General features: G+C 40.7%; 1 protein-coding gene and 1 pseudogene across 2 annotated transcripts; both read left to right on the forward strand.

The window, feature by feature from the left end:
* Positions 1-750: 750 nt before the first annotated feature.
* On the forward strand, positions 751-5,396 carry SMIM28 (small integral membrane protein 28). The gene is made up of 2 exons (XM_080667170.1): positions 751-1,058; positions 4,419-5,396. Exons 1-2 carry the CDS (start codon positions 948-950, stop codon positions 4,800-4,802), a joined length of 495 nt encoding a protein of 164 aa, XP_080523296.1. The 5' UTR covers positions 751-947; the 3' UTR covers positions 4,803-5,396.
* A 4,653-nt stretch (positions 5,397-10,049) lies between these two features.
* LOC308247381 (rRNA-processing protein FCF1 homolog) lies at positions 10,050-10,642 on the forward strand (annotated as a pseudogene). The gene has a single exon. The product of its transcript is annotated as an rRNA-processing protein FCF1 homolog (transcript).
* The last annotated feature ends 6,777 nt before the right edge of the window (positions 10,643-17,419 follow it).

Genomic DNA, 17,419 nt, shown 5'->3' on the forward strand with positions numbered 1-17,419 from the left:
TCTTAAGAAAAGAAAGGCCCAATTAAGAAATATTATTTCAGCATCATGGCAATCACTTGGGTGAAATGATGCTTAAATAAGGATGTGGGTCGTTTCGACAATGAGGTGAAACCAGTTTGGGTAAATATGTGAAGCTTAACATTACTTACCTAAAGAAAAGAGAATCCAACCACCATGCCTTAAATGTTTTTGCAAATATGTGGAAGTAAGCATCCCAAAATTACCTCCGTGAGCCTTTAAATTGAAAGTTTCTTATTTTAAGTTTACAAATAATGTTATAAAGTTTACAAGATAGTAGGAAGACTGTTCTGGTATCGGTAATTTGATTTTTGTTTAAAAAATTGAAACCAGTAAACATTCCAGCCAGTCTCAGCTATTGTCTGTCTGGCTTCTGTACAACATTATCATTAGCATCTTTCATCTAAATAATTCACTAAAATGTTATTAATGAGTCTTGTTTCTCTACCAAATACCCCTTCTCTCTGTACCATATTATCCAGGAATAATTAAAGGAAATTCAGCTTGGGGAGTTTTTCTGGCTCAGTTCTGTCTCTGGAGGAGGATGCGGGAAGGGAAAGGAAGGGAGAGGGTCTTGCTTATGTCTAAATATAATCAGTTCTTTATTCTCTAAGACCATTGGTTGCCCTATAGTGCTAATGCAGGGAACTCCTCTGCCTGAAACCTATTTCGCATCTGATATTTGATACCAGCCCTCACAGTGATAAAGGCCACAGAAGCAAATCCAGAGGCACTGAATTTACATACAATCAGCCCTGAGAGGTCTCTCCGGTTGGTTTCTTTTCCCTGTTGTCACTCATTAGAGAACGAGTTTGCCCACAGCCATCAGCCCAGCACATCCAAGCTGGACCCAGGCCAAGAGCGAGCAGCACGGCTGAAATCTGGGCAGCGAGGTGGAAGGGTGAGCGAGGCACCGGTTGGATGAAAGCATGCGAGGCCTGCTGGGCAGCAGCTGGAGGAAGTTTGGGCACGCTGGCAGGGGCACCTACGAGTGGCTGACGAGCGAACCAAGCCTACCTCTTCAGGAAACCCAGCTGCAGGTCTGTACTTATGACTTCTGCCTTTTCTTCCCCAAAGTACATCAGGTTTAAACCAACAGTGCCTGTATGTTTAGGATCTTAAAACTTAGTGGCAACATTTTACATGGTGGGCATGACAAAAACCCGATTTCACTGATTGGCGTGGTCTAAGGAAGTAACTTGAAAGTTGTATTCTTTTAATTCAAGTAAAACTTGACACATATATTCTAATACCTGATACAGCAAGTATGTCAAAGAATCCCTGAAGTTAGGGGTCAACAAAATGTTATGCCTTGGTTTTACAGTTTTGTTCTTTGCTCAGTAAGCAATGTCTACACATACAAAACTAAGAAACTTCCTTTGGCTCTCCGGCTGAATAATGACCACTGTTTCTCAGAGAAGCCAAGATCTTACTTCCAAAAGGGTAGCAGAGGGTTAAGGAGGTTCTGTCTCGACCAAGACAGCTGCTTTGCTCTGTCTGGGAAATCACCAAAGAAGCTTCAAGCTGAGAAGCATTAAGGTAAAATAGTGGTAGAAACCTAAGAACTCAGAATTAATTTTATCATCAGTAGGGAAATGTAGTGGGACCGCTACACCTTAAGAAAAAGGAAAACAGACCTATTTTCTTGTTTTCTGGAAAATCAACTGATCCGATTGGTATGTAAATTCTACAAAATCACCTTTTACAGAAAAACACTTATACAACATGTATATATAACGATATTTTTTTAGCAGTTACACTTTTAACTGGATATTTCTTTAAAACATTCCCTGAACAAAAATGTCTTTGCGTCAATATACGCATCAGAGATATATTACAAGTTAAGAAACCACTTTGAAGGAAGTGAACAAATCAGGACATCTAATTAAAGAAGTAAAGACGTCCGTTCTGCACTTTGAAAAAGCAGAACAGTTTGAACTTATCATGAGTCAGTAAATAAGCAAATTAAGGGTGCCATAAATTTGTCCTGCAGCTCTAGGCATCCCTTAACTGGGAAACAGGAACTCTTTATCTCAAGAAATTGTCATAATCGGCTGCGTCAGATAAGCAGTACCCCTCAGTATTTGGACAATTTAACTCCGCCCGTGGAAGTTGTGATTACAGGAGTGGACTGTGGTATTTTGCCTTTTACATATTTCTGCAGCTAGTATTGATAATACCAAAAGTGGCATAATAGTGAGTAACAGGGTTTATTACATAAAACCTTTTAAATAGAACATTAAGTATTTCTATGTGTTATGCATATTGAATGTCCAGTCTGTAATAGAGTATTTAAATGTTGATACCCACAACTGTTGAGAAACTATGATCATCCATATAACCAATGGAGAATGAAAAAGAAATCATGCAAGATGGTCCATGTTTATCAAGATTGGAGAGTGATTTTTTTAAGTACTAGGAGATAATAGCTTTAAAATTTTTTAATGGTTCATTTAGAGAAAACAAACATAGTTAAGTTGCTTTTTGATTTCTTAGTAATTGTGGTAAGTTATTTATGAGTCCATCTACTCTTACAGCTTTTGTAATCAAAGTCCCTCATTACATCACAACAGATTTTAAGTGAATAGTTCTGATAATAAACTAGATTATGTGTGAGAAAACAGAAAGAATCCATAGTTTAGAAATATTAAGAATCACACACAAAAATATTCTTTTCACATAAAAATATTAATGTTGCTAAAGTATTTTCTCTAAAAATATTTACCTATTAAAATACAAACTTAGGAATGCCAAAGTTTTCCCTCACTAAATTTTTCAGCCTTATCAATAGATACAAATATATAATAAACACCTAATACCCACCAAGTGCTTTACATATAGTGATTCACTAAATTCTCATGCCAACCCGTTCAAAAATGTTATTTTCATTTCATAGAGAAGAAAAGCTGGGCCCAGAGGGCACCAGCGCGGATCCGTGGTCACACAGGTATTAGAAGGTGTCCTGAAATCCAAAGCCGGAGTGGTCCAACCCCAAACATGACACTCTGCTTCCAAACAAAACCTTTTATTCTTAGGCACTTTAAGCTAAAATATCTTAACTCATGTCTTACCAAAGACAAACATCTGGCAGTACAAGTATTAAATAAACCACCCAATTTTCAGTCAAAATAACACACATACTTGTAAATCCTTTAAGAAGTAAAAATGATTATATGGTCAATGCTAGATAAGCCAGTCTCTTAAAGGTCATGGTCAGAAAAAACAATTGTCCTTTCCACCAAAATCAAGAGAACCCAGCTCTCAGTTTTATTATGTTTTATTTTAAACAAGTTGATAAAGAGCTTAATATTTTGTTGTCTTAAACACAGTTATAAGGCTTTAGTTGTTTTTTTTACTTTCCTCTTAGTAATGGGTACAAATATTTACATTTGTTGCTGTATGCTTTATATAATAAAGAAGCTTTTTAATATTTCATTATTTCTTAGTAGCTTCATTTAAAGTAACATCTATGCAATTTGCAACAGTATTTACTTTTGTATTATTTTTCTACCTTGCTATTGAAGTATCATTTCATGCCTGTTATAGTATTTACTCCATCAGGACTCATAATTATCTTCTGAGCTAATACTAAAAATCAACATCTCATAGGCTGCTTAAGAATTTATGGGCAATTCTTTTCCTTAAGAGTTCAAACTTTTTCATTTTCATCCTACAAATATTTCAAGAACGAATAGAAGAAAAATCTAAATCTATCATCATAAGAATCAGCTATCAAATCAGATTAGAAATGGTATTTACATGTGATATGAATAAATGTCAGATTTTATTCCACAAATAAAGAAATTAAGTTCCATATGATTCGTTTGTGGCAATAAAACATTACTGGTCTAATTCTAAAGAAAATACATAAATAGTTAGAGTTATTCAAAGAATGAGTGATGGACCTACCTTCTAAAATGTATTCATATTAATATGTATCCTCTAGTGGAAATACTGTAGGATGTCATCAACGTGTATTTTGGACATTTTATTTTTTTTAATATATTTTATTGATTTTTTACAAAGAGGAAGGGACAGGGATAGAGAGTTAGAAACATTGATGAGAGAGAAACATCGATCAGCTGCCTCCTGCACACCCCCTACTGGGGATGTGCCCGCAACCAAGGTACATGCCCTTGACCGGAATCGAACCTGGGACCCTTCAGTCCGCAGGCCAACGCTCTATCCACTGAGCCAAACCGGTCACGGCTATTTTGGACATTTTAAATCCATACTTTATCTTGTCAGTTCGCTTTATTCCATGTAGGCTCAAGTTCATGGGCATAAGTGAACGAACAAGTGATTTCTGGAGTGAGTGAGTCATGATCAGAAAGAAAGATGGAAGACAGGTAGGGAACTCGGTCGCCGTCTCCTAACTCGGTCGCCTTCCCTCCCTCCAGGGCACCCAGCAGATCAGTTCCACCAAAGACGACGTGGAGCCCTTCCTGTGCATCCTGCTGCCGGCCACCATCGTGCTGTTCCTGGCCTTCCTGCTGCTTTTCCTGTACCGCCTCTGCAAGGCGCCGCGGCCCCAGGGCCAGGTCTTCAGCATCGACCTGGCGGAGCCCCCGCCCGCGGGAGAGGAGACGGACTTCCTGCCGGGCTTGCCCTGGAGCGGGGAGCAGGACTTCCCCTACTCGCCCCTGCCCATGGAGGCGGCCCCCCTCTCCGCGGGGCTGCCCCCCTCCTACGAGGAGGCCACCAGGAACCCCCCTGGGGAAGAGGCCCCGGGTGTGGGCCTTCAGGAGGAGGAGGGGCCACCCGGGCTGCATGAGCCCCTATAAACTGCTCTTGGGAACCATGTAACGCCCAGCTCTCACCCTGCATGGAGCCTGCGGGAGAGGCGGAGCAGGCAGGCCATCGGACCAGGAGGCCGACTCCTGGGGGAAGGGGACCCGCAGCTGCGGGCAGGCTGGACACACGGCAGTCCAGTGAACCCGTCTACAAGCTCCTTAAGAAAAAACCTGCCCAGGTGGTTCTAAAGATGCCAGGCCTCTTCTAAAAAGTATAACCCTCCCGAGGGCAAAATAAATACAAGGCAAGTAGTATGTGCGCTGAGAAAAAGAACTAGAATCACTAATGAGCATAAGAACTAGCTCCAAAGAAACAACAGAAAAATGCTGAGAAGCCCAAGGTAACTGCTTTTGCCACAAATAAAACGTTTCCTCCCACACAAGCCTATCAGGGCCTCCTGGTCTCCCTTCTGGGTGAGGGCGTCAGGGTGGCTAGAGAGTTCCAGGAGGAGGAAAAAATACCTCTAGAGCCCAGTGGTCCACGGTGTTGTAAATAATGGTGAAATGTCTCAATATTAATAACGAAAGTTCAGATATTTGCATTACATTTTTGTTCAAAAAATAATAAAGCTCTCCCAAACCATCTCCTCCTTCGTGTGGCTCTTGCTTCCTAGGGTGGAAGGTCAGGGTTAGCTGCGTGGGCCCCAGAGCTGCTGCTCTAACACCTGCTCTCCGGGGACGCTGTGACCGGCCGTGAGGCCCTCACCAAGCAGCACTCACACAGTAGAAATCAGTTTAGCATTGGAAGGTAAAGGTCAGAGTTTTGGATCACCTGAGCAACACCGATTAGCGCTAACCTTATAAGTCACATAGTTCAAACCCTTGCTTCACAGATGTCAAAACTGGAGCTCAGAGAGTCTTAGCGACCTGTCTGATGTTCAATGCCTCAGGAGAGGCAGAGCCTGGCCTCTCTGTCCCGGGCTGCAGCCTTCCCACGGTGCCAGACGTTCTCCCACAAAACTGCAAGTGGGGAATTTCAGTCCATGCCCCTGACTGGGCGTCAGGCCTCACAGTAGGATGAACACAGCTGAGTTGGGACTAGATAAAAATATCTGGGATTTCCCGTGGGGAGGTGGAGGTGGATCACGTACCACTTGGGAGGCTGATCAGGATACCCATGAGGCTGGGGGGTGACATGTCCAGTCCTTATATTCTTATTCCACGATATAACTTTTTGGGAAAATATTTTTACTTTTCTTTCACAGTACAAAGTGCAAAACTAGACAACCCTTCGATGGTTTAAAATGAATGGAAAATGGTGGCTTTTTAAACCGCTTTGGATGCGAACATTTTTATGCTAGATATGCAATGTGGCACAGTTTTAGGAAAATAAAATAATCTAAAATAGGATACATTTATTTTTAAATGTAATCTGGTAGGAATAATAGTACCTTTGAGGACTGAAGCAAAATCTAACCTATTTGAGTTCAAATGAATACAACTTCTTTCAGGAGATCTATATGGAACAATTCCCTTGTGGTCTTTAAGGGAAGTAAGTAGATAAATGGAAATGAGCGGTTCAGCAGAGAGCCTGCTTCAGATTTTATTTTTTTAATCCTAAGGCTCTAGTTCTGTGTGAGACCCTGTTGATTCTCTCCCAACTGTGTTGTCTTCCTTTTCCTTGTTAACAGAACCCTGATTTGGTTCTGGGATCCTGGAGCCATCTATGTAAGTCAGGCCAGAGCCCTCCAATGCCAGGGGATTTATATCCTGATAGTTAATCATGGGGATCTCAATGCCTTTACCAGGACTGATTTCGTTTTGGGGATTAAGGGAAGACCTATATAGAAAGGCTTGTTTTTTGTTTTGTTTTTTTAAGGGCTGCCTAATAGTAAAAATAGATACGTGAAAGGAAACACTTTGCCTCTTTGCTAGATGTATGTGTCTGCCTGTGATGCCCAGGGCTGCTACAGCCATCTTGCAACCATGAGGTAAGACAACAGCCAGGACTAATATTGAACAGTAAAGAAGAAAGATGGAAAACCCCTGGGTTGATTGCATTGTAGAGCAGCTGAATTAACCCTGCAACTATTTATTAGTGAGAGCATACCCTTCCTACTGCTTTACACCATTTAAGCCAGGCTTGTTACTTTAGAAAAAAAGCATGTCAACTCCTACAATTTTCAAGGATATTAAGGAAATGCATTGCCATGTTTTAAAATGTTCTGATAAGATTTATTTGAAATAAGTAGTCAAAGCCAGGACTCATTTGCAATGTTATCTGAGATCGAGGGAAGGAAACATTTTCTCTTATGGAAGCAAACTGAAGCAGCGAACAGGTACCAGGGGTCCTCAAACTTTTTAAACAGGGGGCCAGTTCACTGTCCCTCAGACAGTTGGAGGGCCGGACTATAGTTTTAAAAAAAAAAACTATGAACAAATTCCTATGCGCACTGCGGGTCTGGGACGAGTCGGCTGCTAAGCAGGACAGGCAGCGGCACCCAGCGGGCCGGATAAATGTCCTCGGCGGGCCGCATGTGGCCCGCGGGCCGTAGTTTGAGGACCCCTGAAAACTATTAACCAGGGTTGGCCATACTACAGCCCACAAGCCTAATCCCACGTGTTATTGTACAACCTGAGAGACAAGAACGGTTTCCACATTTTTTAAATAACGGAATAAAACATCAAAAGAAGAAGAATATTTCATGACACATGAAAATTAAATGAATTAAAATGTTGGCGTCTACGAACAAAGTTATTGGGACACAGCCATGCCCACTTGCCTATGGCTGCTCCATCACAGTTAAGTAGTCACAACAGAGACTATATGACTTTCAAAGCCCAAAATATTTACTATCTGGTTCTTTAACGACAAAGTGTGCTGACCCTTGTATAGACCAGTGGGTTTCAACCCTAGATGCCTGGTAGAATAACTCGAGGAACTTTTAGCAATGCTGACACCAGGACCCACTTAGACCAATTAAATAGAAAAAGATCCAGTGACTCATAGGAAGGCCAGGCTGAACATCATTACTTTAGGTAACATGAGGGGCCACAGAATACAGGTGAGCTTCCATGGAGACAGACATGCGGTAACAGGGCTAGAGAAAACTCGATGTATAAATGTAGCTTTGAGCCATCATTATAAAATGATACCGACATTCTCAGTAAACTCTTTCCTGAAGCCATCAGCCTAACCTGCAGTCAACTGGGTTCACCAAACAGGATTTCCAAGCAGAATATGAGGAACAACCGCGTAAACAGTGTATCCTTGTTTAAATGTTGACAACTGGCAAACACGGGTAGTACGGGTTGCTAGCCACCCAAGAAGGGCAGAGAGGAGTTGAGGAAAATCCACAAATGAAAGAACTAGACTGTTCACAGCTAGGAAGTATTTTGGCAGAAATAACTATAGCCAGAAAAGATTAAACATGGGAAGGAGTATAATAGAAACAGTGATTAGAATGTGGACATTTTCACAAAATTCTACCCTGGACCAGAAAATATCATTAATGCATAATTTTATAAAAAGAAAAAGGAGTCCATTTCTGGTCTGGCCTGTAAGAAGGTTGGTAGTCACCGCTCTGTCCTAGCAACAAGAAAAAGCTGAACAAACTGGAAATTCAACATTTCTCCTTACTTCCATCAGAGAACTGAGGTCACAAACCACTGCCCCCAAAGAGACAGACAGACACCGGAGTCACGACTCACCGGAGCAGAAGTCCACCAGCCGGAACCTCCTCGGGAACCAGTACCGATGGGGAAGCTTGAACTGTAACTGATGGACTGCGGGGCTCAGAGGACAAATCTCAGAAACAACTATCTCAGAAGGCCCCTGGTTTTGTGCTTTCTGCCTCCAGGAGCCCCACAGGTTCTCCCAATGAAGGCCTGAGAAAAATCCCCTGCCGCTTCAAGCAAGGGGCGGGGAAAAGGAACCACTTGGAAATCCACCAGAACTTTCTGCCCCTCTTAACAAGGCCTGCCCTCAGGAGACACCGTTTAAACAGGGCCTCACCTGCCCAGGGTTTATCGGAGCCTGAGTGGTCTGGGGAAGAGACATGTCCAGCCCCAGCTGGCTCTGGCCCAGCGGTCGGCAAACTCATTAGTCAACAGAGCCAAATATCAACACTACAACGATTGAAATTTCTTTTGAGAGCCAAATTTTTTAAACTTAAACTTCTTCTAACGCCACTTCAAAATAGACTCGCCCAGGCCATGGTATTTTGTGGAAGAGCCACACTCAAGGGGCCAAAGAGCCGCATGTGGCTCGCGAGCCGCAGTTTGCCCACCAGGGCTCTAGCCTAATGCAGAGGAAGGAAAATCCCCAGCCCCAGGCCCTCTGGCCACCTGGTGCCACTTAAGGGGGCGAAAAACAAAAAGAAAAACCAGAGAAGCACTTGTGAAGTTCCCTTTGCAGCGGCAAAGTTACAAGACTGACACCTAATCACAGGACTATGAGCACGCCCCCAGCACCCCCTAACCTCCACAATAGTAAAGGCCTACTTACTGCACTTTCCTTTACCCAGGACATCAAGCCCACCATATTAAAAGGCAAAAAGAGACTGAGCAAGCATCAGAACCAGACTCAGATATGGCCCGGATGTTGTTTGGAAGTGTCAGACCAGAAATGTAAAATAACTATGATTAATAGACAAAGGGTGCTATTGGAAGAAGTAGACCACATGCAGGAACAACATGCAGTCAGCAGAGAGACGGAAATCCTAAGAGAGAACCATGAGAAATGCTTGAGATAAAAAACATGGTAAAGAATGAAGACTGTCTTTGACGGGCTTACTAATAAACTGGACATAGTTGAGAAAGAATCTCTGAGCTTAGGTATATGTTAATAGAAACTTCCAAAATGGAAAAGTAATGATTAAAAAAAAAAAAAAAAACAAACCCACACACACCACAGAACAGAATATCCAAGAACTGTGTGAGACAACTATAACAAAGGTGTTACATACCTGTAATGGGAATATCAGAAAGAAAAGAAAAAGGGAAGGAACCAGAAGAAATACTGAAGCAATAATGATGGCAAATTTTGCCAAATTAATGTCAAACCATAGATAGATCCAGGAAGCTCAGAACATTATGCAGAAATAATACAAACAACAAAAACCCTATGCCTCGGCATATATTCAAACTGCAAAAAAAGCAAAGATAAAGAAAAAAAATCTTGAAAGAAGCCATTGGACCAGGGTATGGAGAGGGGAAAAACCACCTACCTCAATTTTGTATCTTGAAAAATTATTCTTCAAAAATGAAGGAGAGAAGAAACAAGAGTGCGGCGTGAACATGGGGAAGCAAAAGAAAACGAGGAAGTATGCAACCATGAAGCGAATGCTTAGTCTCAGAGATCAGGGCTTAAAGAAAAGGACAGATTAAAACCTAAAAAGAAAGAAAAGAAAGATCCCAGTGCACTCAAAGAAAGAGAAGTCCCCAACACCCCTCCTGCTTATTCTTTCAATATAACACAGCTAGGCCCACCTTACCACATCCTGGTTGATACCAACTTTATCAACTTTTCCATTAAGGCCAAACTGGACTTAGTGCAGTCAATGATGGATTGTCTCTATGCCAAGTGTATCCCTTGTATAACTGACTGTGTAATGGCTGAAATTGAGAAATTGGGGCAGAAGTATCGAGTGGCTCTAAGGATCGCCAAGGATCCAAGATTTGAACGATTACCTTGCACACACAAAGGAACTTATGCAGAGGACTGCTTAGTACAGAGAGTAACTCAGCACAAGTGTTATATTGTGGCCACAGTTGACCGGGACCTTAAACGAAGAATCAGGAAGATCCCTGGAGTTCCCATCATGTACATTTCTAACCATAGGTACAACACTGAGCGGATGCCAGATGATTATGGAGCCCCTCGGTTCTAATACTTAAAAGACAAAGTTTCTCTGCTTTCCTTCAAACAACTTTCTCTGTTGCAGACTTATTAAACATGCTATAACATGCGTTATTGCTCCACTCACACATTTGCTGTTATGAACTGAGAACAGTTAAATACACTCACTTTTTGGTGGTGTTTTAAAAATGATACTGATGTTGTTTTGAAAATGCTATTTTGTGTCACTTAAAATTTTGTTACATCTTTTTATAAATCAGATGACTGCTCACAACTTCAAAAAAAAAAGAAGTAAAAACTTTCTTAGAAAAACAAAAACTGAGGGAATTTGTTGCCAATAGACCTACCTACCTTGCAAGAAGTGTTATGTTTTTCGAAGAGAAAGAAAATTATATAGGTCAGAAACTCTGATAAAGAAAAAGCATTACAGAAAGAATAAGTGACGTTAAAGTAAGCATTTATATTTTTCTTATTCTTAAGTAATCAGATCACAATTTGTTCAAAATAATAGCAAAAATGTATTTGATGATTATAGCTTATGTATAAGTAGAATGAATGACAGCAATGATACAAAGAACAGGAGAGAGGAATTAAAAGTATTTTTGTCATAAAATACATCCCCATGAAGCAGTATAATGTTACTTGAAAATGGACTTGGATTAGTTGTAAATGCACATTACAATTCTAGGGCAACCTCTTAAAGTTATGTTTAAAAAGAAGTATAACTGATATGTAAGAAAGGAGAGAAAATGGAATCCTATTAAATCTTCACTTAAAGCCACAAAAGATAGGAAAACAGTGGAAGACAAAAATAGGAAGAACAAGAGCCCTGAATAGCAAACAGTAACAATATGGTAGATATTAATCCATATATCATTAATCACTTTAAACTTCAACGGTTTAAACACACCAATTACAAGACAGATATTGTCAGAGTGGATTAAAAAACAAGACCCAACTACATTTTGTCTACAAAAAAACCACTATAAAATAAAGATACATGTAAATTAAAATAAAGGCATGGAGAAAGATATATTATGCTAACACTAATAAAAAAGTAGCAGCTATATTAACTTCAGACAGCAGATTTCAGAGCAAGGAAAGTTATCAGGGATAAAGAAGAGCTTACATAACAATAAAGGGATCAGTTCTCCAAGAAGACATCATAATCGTTAAAGTATATAAACTTAACAACAGAGTGTCAAAATACTTGAGGCAAAAACTGATAGAACCACAAGGAAAATTAATGAATGTGCTATTTCAGTTGGAGACTTCAATACCCCTCTATCAGAAACAAACAGATCTAACAGGCAGAAAATCAGTAAGGACATAGTTAACTTCAACAACACCATCAATCAACTGGGTATAATCGACTTCTATAGAGCACTTCAGAAAATACACTCTTCTCAAGCTCGTATGGAACGTTCACCGAGATAGAGCACACTCTTGGCCATAAAACACATTGTAATATGTTTAAAAGAATAGAAATCATACAACCTATGCCCTAAGACCACAGTGGAATTAAACCAAAACTCAGTAACGAAATAGCTAGAAAAACCCAAAATACTTGGAGTTTAAACAGCACATTTCTAAATAACTCATGGGTCAGAGACTAAATCTCGAGAGAAATTTTAAAATATTTTGAACTAAAAAGGAAAATCAAGTTATCAGAAGTTGTCGGATGCAACAAAAGCATTTTATGTATACACACTTACATACACACCCACAGAGATTGTTTTAGAAAGCAATATAGTTTGTATCAAGAACTGAATTTCTTCTCAAATTACTCCAGATAACCCACATGCGGTATTTATTTCCACTTTTCCCATATCAGAATTGGGCATCATGAGCATCAACAATCTCTTGAGCCCCGCCCTGTCCTCAGCACAGTGCAGTACACTGCAATACAGAATTAAAACATATCCTCTCCTCCAATTCCTGAAAGTTTTCAGACAATACACATAGCTGGATGGTTTAAAGGACCAATATTAGCATTCACCTTCTCCATCTGGATGACTTTAAGCACTGGATCTCCTTGGTTCTAAAGTATTCATTATTTACTCCTTTATCACATTAACAAGACCTGCCTCAGAGGGTCGTTGGAAGGATGCAATGTTAAAACACATGTCTGTCCTAAGGGCACAGTAAGTGCAGGCTCCTATCTGTATTTATCATCCCATATAATATGGCATGCGGTCCTACTCTCTGTAGCAAAACTGAAACATCTCAACTGCCTGGGGTGAGGCTAGAGCCCACCTGTACATCAGCTACTCCAGGCACCAAGTGCAAAGCTAAAATTACTTTTAGAGGCTCATAAAAATGTCATAATCTCTTTTAAAAATCAGAATTTTAAAATTTAACCTTTGGGGTCAAAGATTATAATCATCTTTACATCAATACCATCATTAAATATAATTTTTGTTTTGTTTTGTTTTGTTTACAGGAGAAGAGCCCCACCAAGGCAAAAAATGCCTTAGGCCCACCACAGTCCTGGGAGGGATACTATCCCAGTTCCATGCAAGCCAACTTTAGGCAAAGAAACAAGAGAAATCTGAAATTTTTTAGGAGAAATAAGAACTGATTTCTCTCTCTCCTTCTCTACACATGATCTTAAGAAGCTTTCTCTTATAGGTGAAACGTGCAAGAATACAACACGTATCTGCTCAATGGCAGGGAACCAGGGGAGTTCAAACAACAGATTTCAGTTCTTAATGAAATGATCCAAAGTTTTTATTCATAAAAGACCATCCGAATAACTACCATTTATCAGGACACGACCAGTAAGGCATTGGGTGAAGAGATAACTTTGCATTACCTCTTGGAATCCTCAAAATCATTTTAGGTGAGTACCACCCGCTTGTACAAATGAAGAAACAGATTCAGTAAGGCTGATCCAAGTGCCCACGGTCACACAACCAGAAAGTAGCAGGGTTGGGATGGAAAGCCAGACTCAAACATCGGTTTATACCTCAACGGAGGCACCTTCTTCTGACCTGAAGTAGGGGTGCTTAGTATGTTGAAGGACACAGGTTCCAGAATTTGAGACTATGGCAGGATTGAAACTATGGTTGGCCCAGAAACCGATGCCCAATTCCAGTTCACTGGTATTAAAAAATATTTCAACTCTTATACTCTCACAAGTAGAATGGCCACATACAGAGACATTGCTTTGATTGTCCTGTGAAGGTCTAAAAAAACAACCAAAACTCCAGCTGGGAAAGCAACATTAATGGATTCCTGTAAAGCAACCTGTCTGTACCTCATCCATTAAGTCCTCACGCCTGGGGAAACTAATGTCAGCTCATCATGGAATATTCAATTCGTATAATACTGTACCTGGAAAAAACACACACCCATATTCCTAAACATTAAATAAAAACTAAAAACCAAAACCAAACTAAAATGCAAACTTATATTTAAATATGAATTTAAGTTAATGTAAAACCTATAGTTATATGAGTATATGAATATAGAATAAAAATAATATAATCTGCAAATAATATTCTTTAAGTGTAAATACAAACCAGCTATCCAGAGAGTAGACCCCAGTGGTATTGCAAGGCAGGTTTTATTTTATTTTTTAAATATATTTTATTGATTTTTTTACAGAGAGGAAGGAAGAGGGATAAAGAGTTAGAAACATCAATGAGAGAGAAACATCAATCAGCTGCCTCCTGCACACCTCCTACTGGGAATGTGCCCGCACCCAAGGTACATCCCCCCAACCGGAATCGAACCCAGGATCCTTCAGTCTGCAGCCTGACGCTCTATCCACTGAGCCAAACCGGCTAGGGCCAGAATTCTTTTTAAAGGGAAGGAGTCCTTCATTACAGTCAGCTTGAGAGCACTGACCTAGAAGGTGAAATGTCACAGGCATTACTGCTAAACTTCCTCCATCCTGCCACTGACCTCTCCCACGCCTGGAACTTATTATGAATATGAGACTCAAACTCAGGTGTAGAATGGCCTGGGGAGACCATTATGCAGGACCCATAAGTAGGCTGAGAACTGACAGGTTCAAGACTGGGGCAGAGCAGCTCCACTTCCTAGAACGGGGAGCACTAAAACACCTCTGTTCTAAAAAGTCATTAGGTAGTCAAGTCCAATTCTGCCAATTCTGATTTGTCCTAATCAAGGAATAATGCAATGGTGTATGGCAACAGCAAAAGCCCAATACATAAGAGCTTAAGGGAACATCTTAACAGCCCTATGTTTTTAGGAAATGGTCTTTAACCAAGTGAGCTATTAGAGACATTTCCTCCTAGCTGTATAAAGGGTTTAGTTTATTTTTAGAGCTTTTTTGAGAATATGAGCTGTCCAGTTGTGGGGTATTGGGTTGTCTCCTTTTACTTCAAAAGCATGAACATTTAAAAGTCACATGAATAGCGTCTATTTTTTTATAAACACCGCAGTTTCAGAAGTTATATCAAGCCTTATATTGATTAGAATTAACTTTTTAAATTTTTAAAGACATCCCCAGCTTCAGACCTTAGCTTTCTTATCCTCAACCCCACATTCAATAAATGGCTCTTCATTGTCTGTGGCCCATGAGAAAAGTGGTTCACAGGTGCTCCTAAGAACACTCAACCACATCTATGTGTCTGATAAATTCTGACCGGCACTCATTCAACATTTATCAAGCAATTATGTGTCAGGCACGGAGCAAAGTGCTTAGCAGACAAGGGGCTTGCTGGGTTGTTTGTGTCTTAATAATAGATGAGTATTATAATTCTCACAAATAAATAAATAAATAAATAAGCCGGGCAAACAAAGGATTACATTTCCTGTTAGAATACCAACTTTATAGTCATTATATCTGAGACAGTGGTAACAATAAAAAGACCAAATAGTTGCCCTGGTAGGTGTTCTCAGTGGTTAGAGCCTCTGCCCAAACACCAAAGGGTCTTGGGTTCACTCCCTGCCCCCTGTCTGGGCATGTGCAGGAAGCAACCGATTGATGTGGCTCTCTCACACCAATGTTTCTCTTTCTTTTCCTCCCTCCCTCTCTCTCTCTGAAAAGCAATGGAGAAAAATAGCCTCAGGTGAGGATTAACAAACAAACAAGCAAAAGACCAAACAGTTAATTACATTGTGGGTACAAGAATGACCCCAGAGTAAAGAATGACTTGATAGAAAAATATGTGGAGTAGAACCAAATTTTATTCATTGCTAACACCCACCAGCACCTCTACAGCATTACACATAGAAAATACTCAGTTATTATTCCTGAAAAACTAATCACCCCAAAGTTAGTGGCATTAAAATAACAACAATTGGTTACGCTCACAGATTCTGTGGCCTCGGTGGGGTTAGCTTGTGTCTGCTCCATGACCTCTGGGGCCTCGGCTTGGAAGAATTGAGGATGCCCAAAGGTGACTCAGTGGTGGGGGCCTGGAGTTGCCTGAACCCTTGGTTACTCACATGTGAGGTGGTTGATGCCACTGTCAGCCAGGACCTCTGCTAGGGACCCACACATGGCTCTCCACGGAGCTGCTTGGGCTGACTCTCAGTATGGTTGTTGGTTTTTAAGAGTAAGTGTTCCAAAGAGAACTTGATGGAAGTTTTTAATGATCTATCCTCAGACATCACACATTGTGACTTCTGCTGTAGTCACGCACCTGCCGAGTTTAGGGAAAGGGAACATAGATCTTCACTTCTCTGTGGAAGGTGTGGCAAAGTCACATTATAAGAACAGCATGTTGCACAGGACTTCATGTTGCAACTACTTTTGGGAAATAAACTCTGCCACAAATGTCAAATAAGCAATTGGTGACTAAAAATATCAGGGTTAAACATTGGTGTTTGCTTTGAGTTCTTGGAGAACACAGCGTGACTGTATACTCACCCTTAAGGTCTTATGATTGGCTTTGGTCAATGAAACATGGATGGGAGTGACTTATGTAACTTACGGTAGGAAGCATTGACAGCCAATCCTCATCATCCATAGACTCCGTATTTGCAAACTCACCAACTTGCTAGTATGTGTTTGCAGCTCCAAAAGCAACCCTCACAGCACCCTCTCCATCGCTGGTAGACATGTGCACGCGTAGAGCACTGGACCATGTGAGCCACTGGGTGCACACGTTCCCAGCTGAGGTTAAACAAAGCAGAGCTCTGCCCGCTGGGTTCAGCTCTCACACAGTAAAAAGTGTCCTTTTGGAAATCTATGTAGTGCCACGTTTTCAGCATTTTTAATGCTTTTGGTGGGTGATTTGGCTCTTTAAAATGATCTCAGGCATAGTGCCGAAGTGCTGTCGAGTGAGTTTAAGCACAGGAAGGCTGTGATGTGCCTTTTGAAGAAGTTATGCTGGTTGTGAGTTCAGTGTTAAGGATTTAACCACGCATATTAAATTAGGTATCTTTATACCACAGCACGCATAACACACCAGTAGATCAAAATGTTCGGGCTCACAGGAAACCTAACTGAATTTCCTCCAGAAGCATGGGTTCGGTGCTCATTTATTCAATGTCCGTGGTGGCTGGACGGAGCATCCGCTGTGCCTGATGTTGCAGGACTCTCCAGGGCCCGCCTCCCCCGCTAGGCTGAAGGTGGAGGCACCTGGTTATAAAAGCGCCACGCGGCACCTGTGAACACTGTTTAATTAGGAGCTAATAGAAATAACAACGTTACTACCGTAATTAAGCAACGAGAAAACTAGCTGATTGTTTTGACATATGGGTAAAAAACTTGAGCCTTCTGAATTTCATCAAATTTGTCCTAATGCAAATCCTATTATTTTGAAATAAATCCTTTGCTTTCCTTTCTTCTGTTCTTTTATATAACTAATTATCACCTTGTAAATATAGA

Source organism: Plecotus auritus (genome assembly GCF_963455305.1).
Source record: "Plecotus auritus genome assembly, chromosome: 4".
Lineage (NCBI taxonomy): Eukaryota > Metazoa > Chordata > Mammalia > Chiroptera > Vespertilionidae > Plecotus > Plecotus auritus.

What these genes read in the sequence shown, in the direction of transcription:
- SMIM28 (XM_080667170.1), top strand. Translation starts at nt 948, where the DNA reads ATGCGAGGCCTGCTGGGCAGCAGCTGGAGGAAGTTTGGGCACGCTGGC. An exon ending in TTCAGGAAACCCAGCTGCAG is followed by an intron (nt 1,059 to 4,418) that starts GTCTGTACTTAT and finishes CCCTCCCTCCAG; the next exon opens with GGCACCCAGCAGATCAGTTC.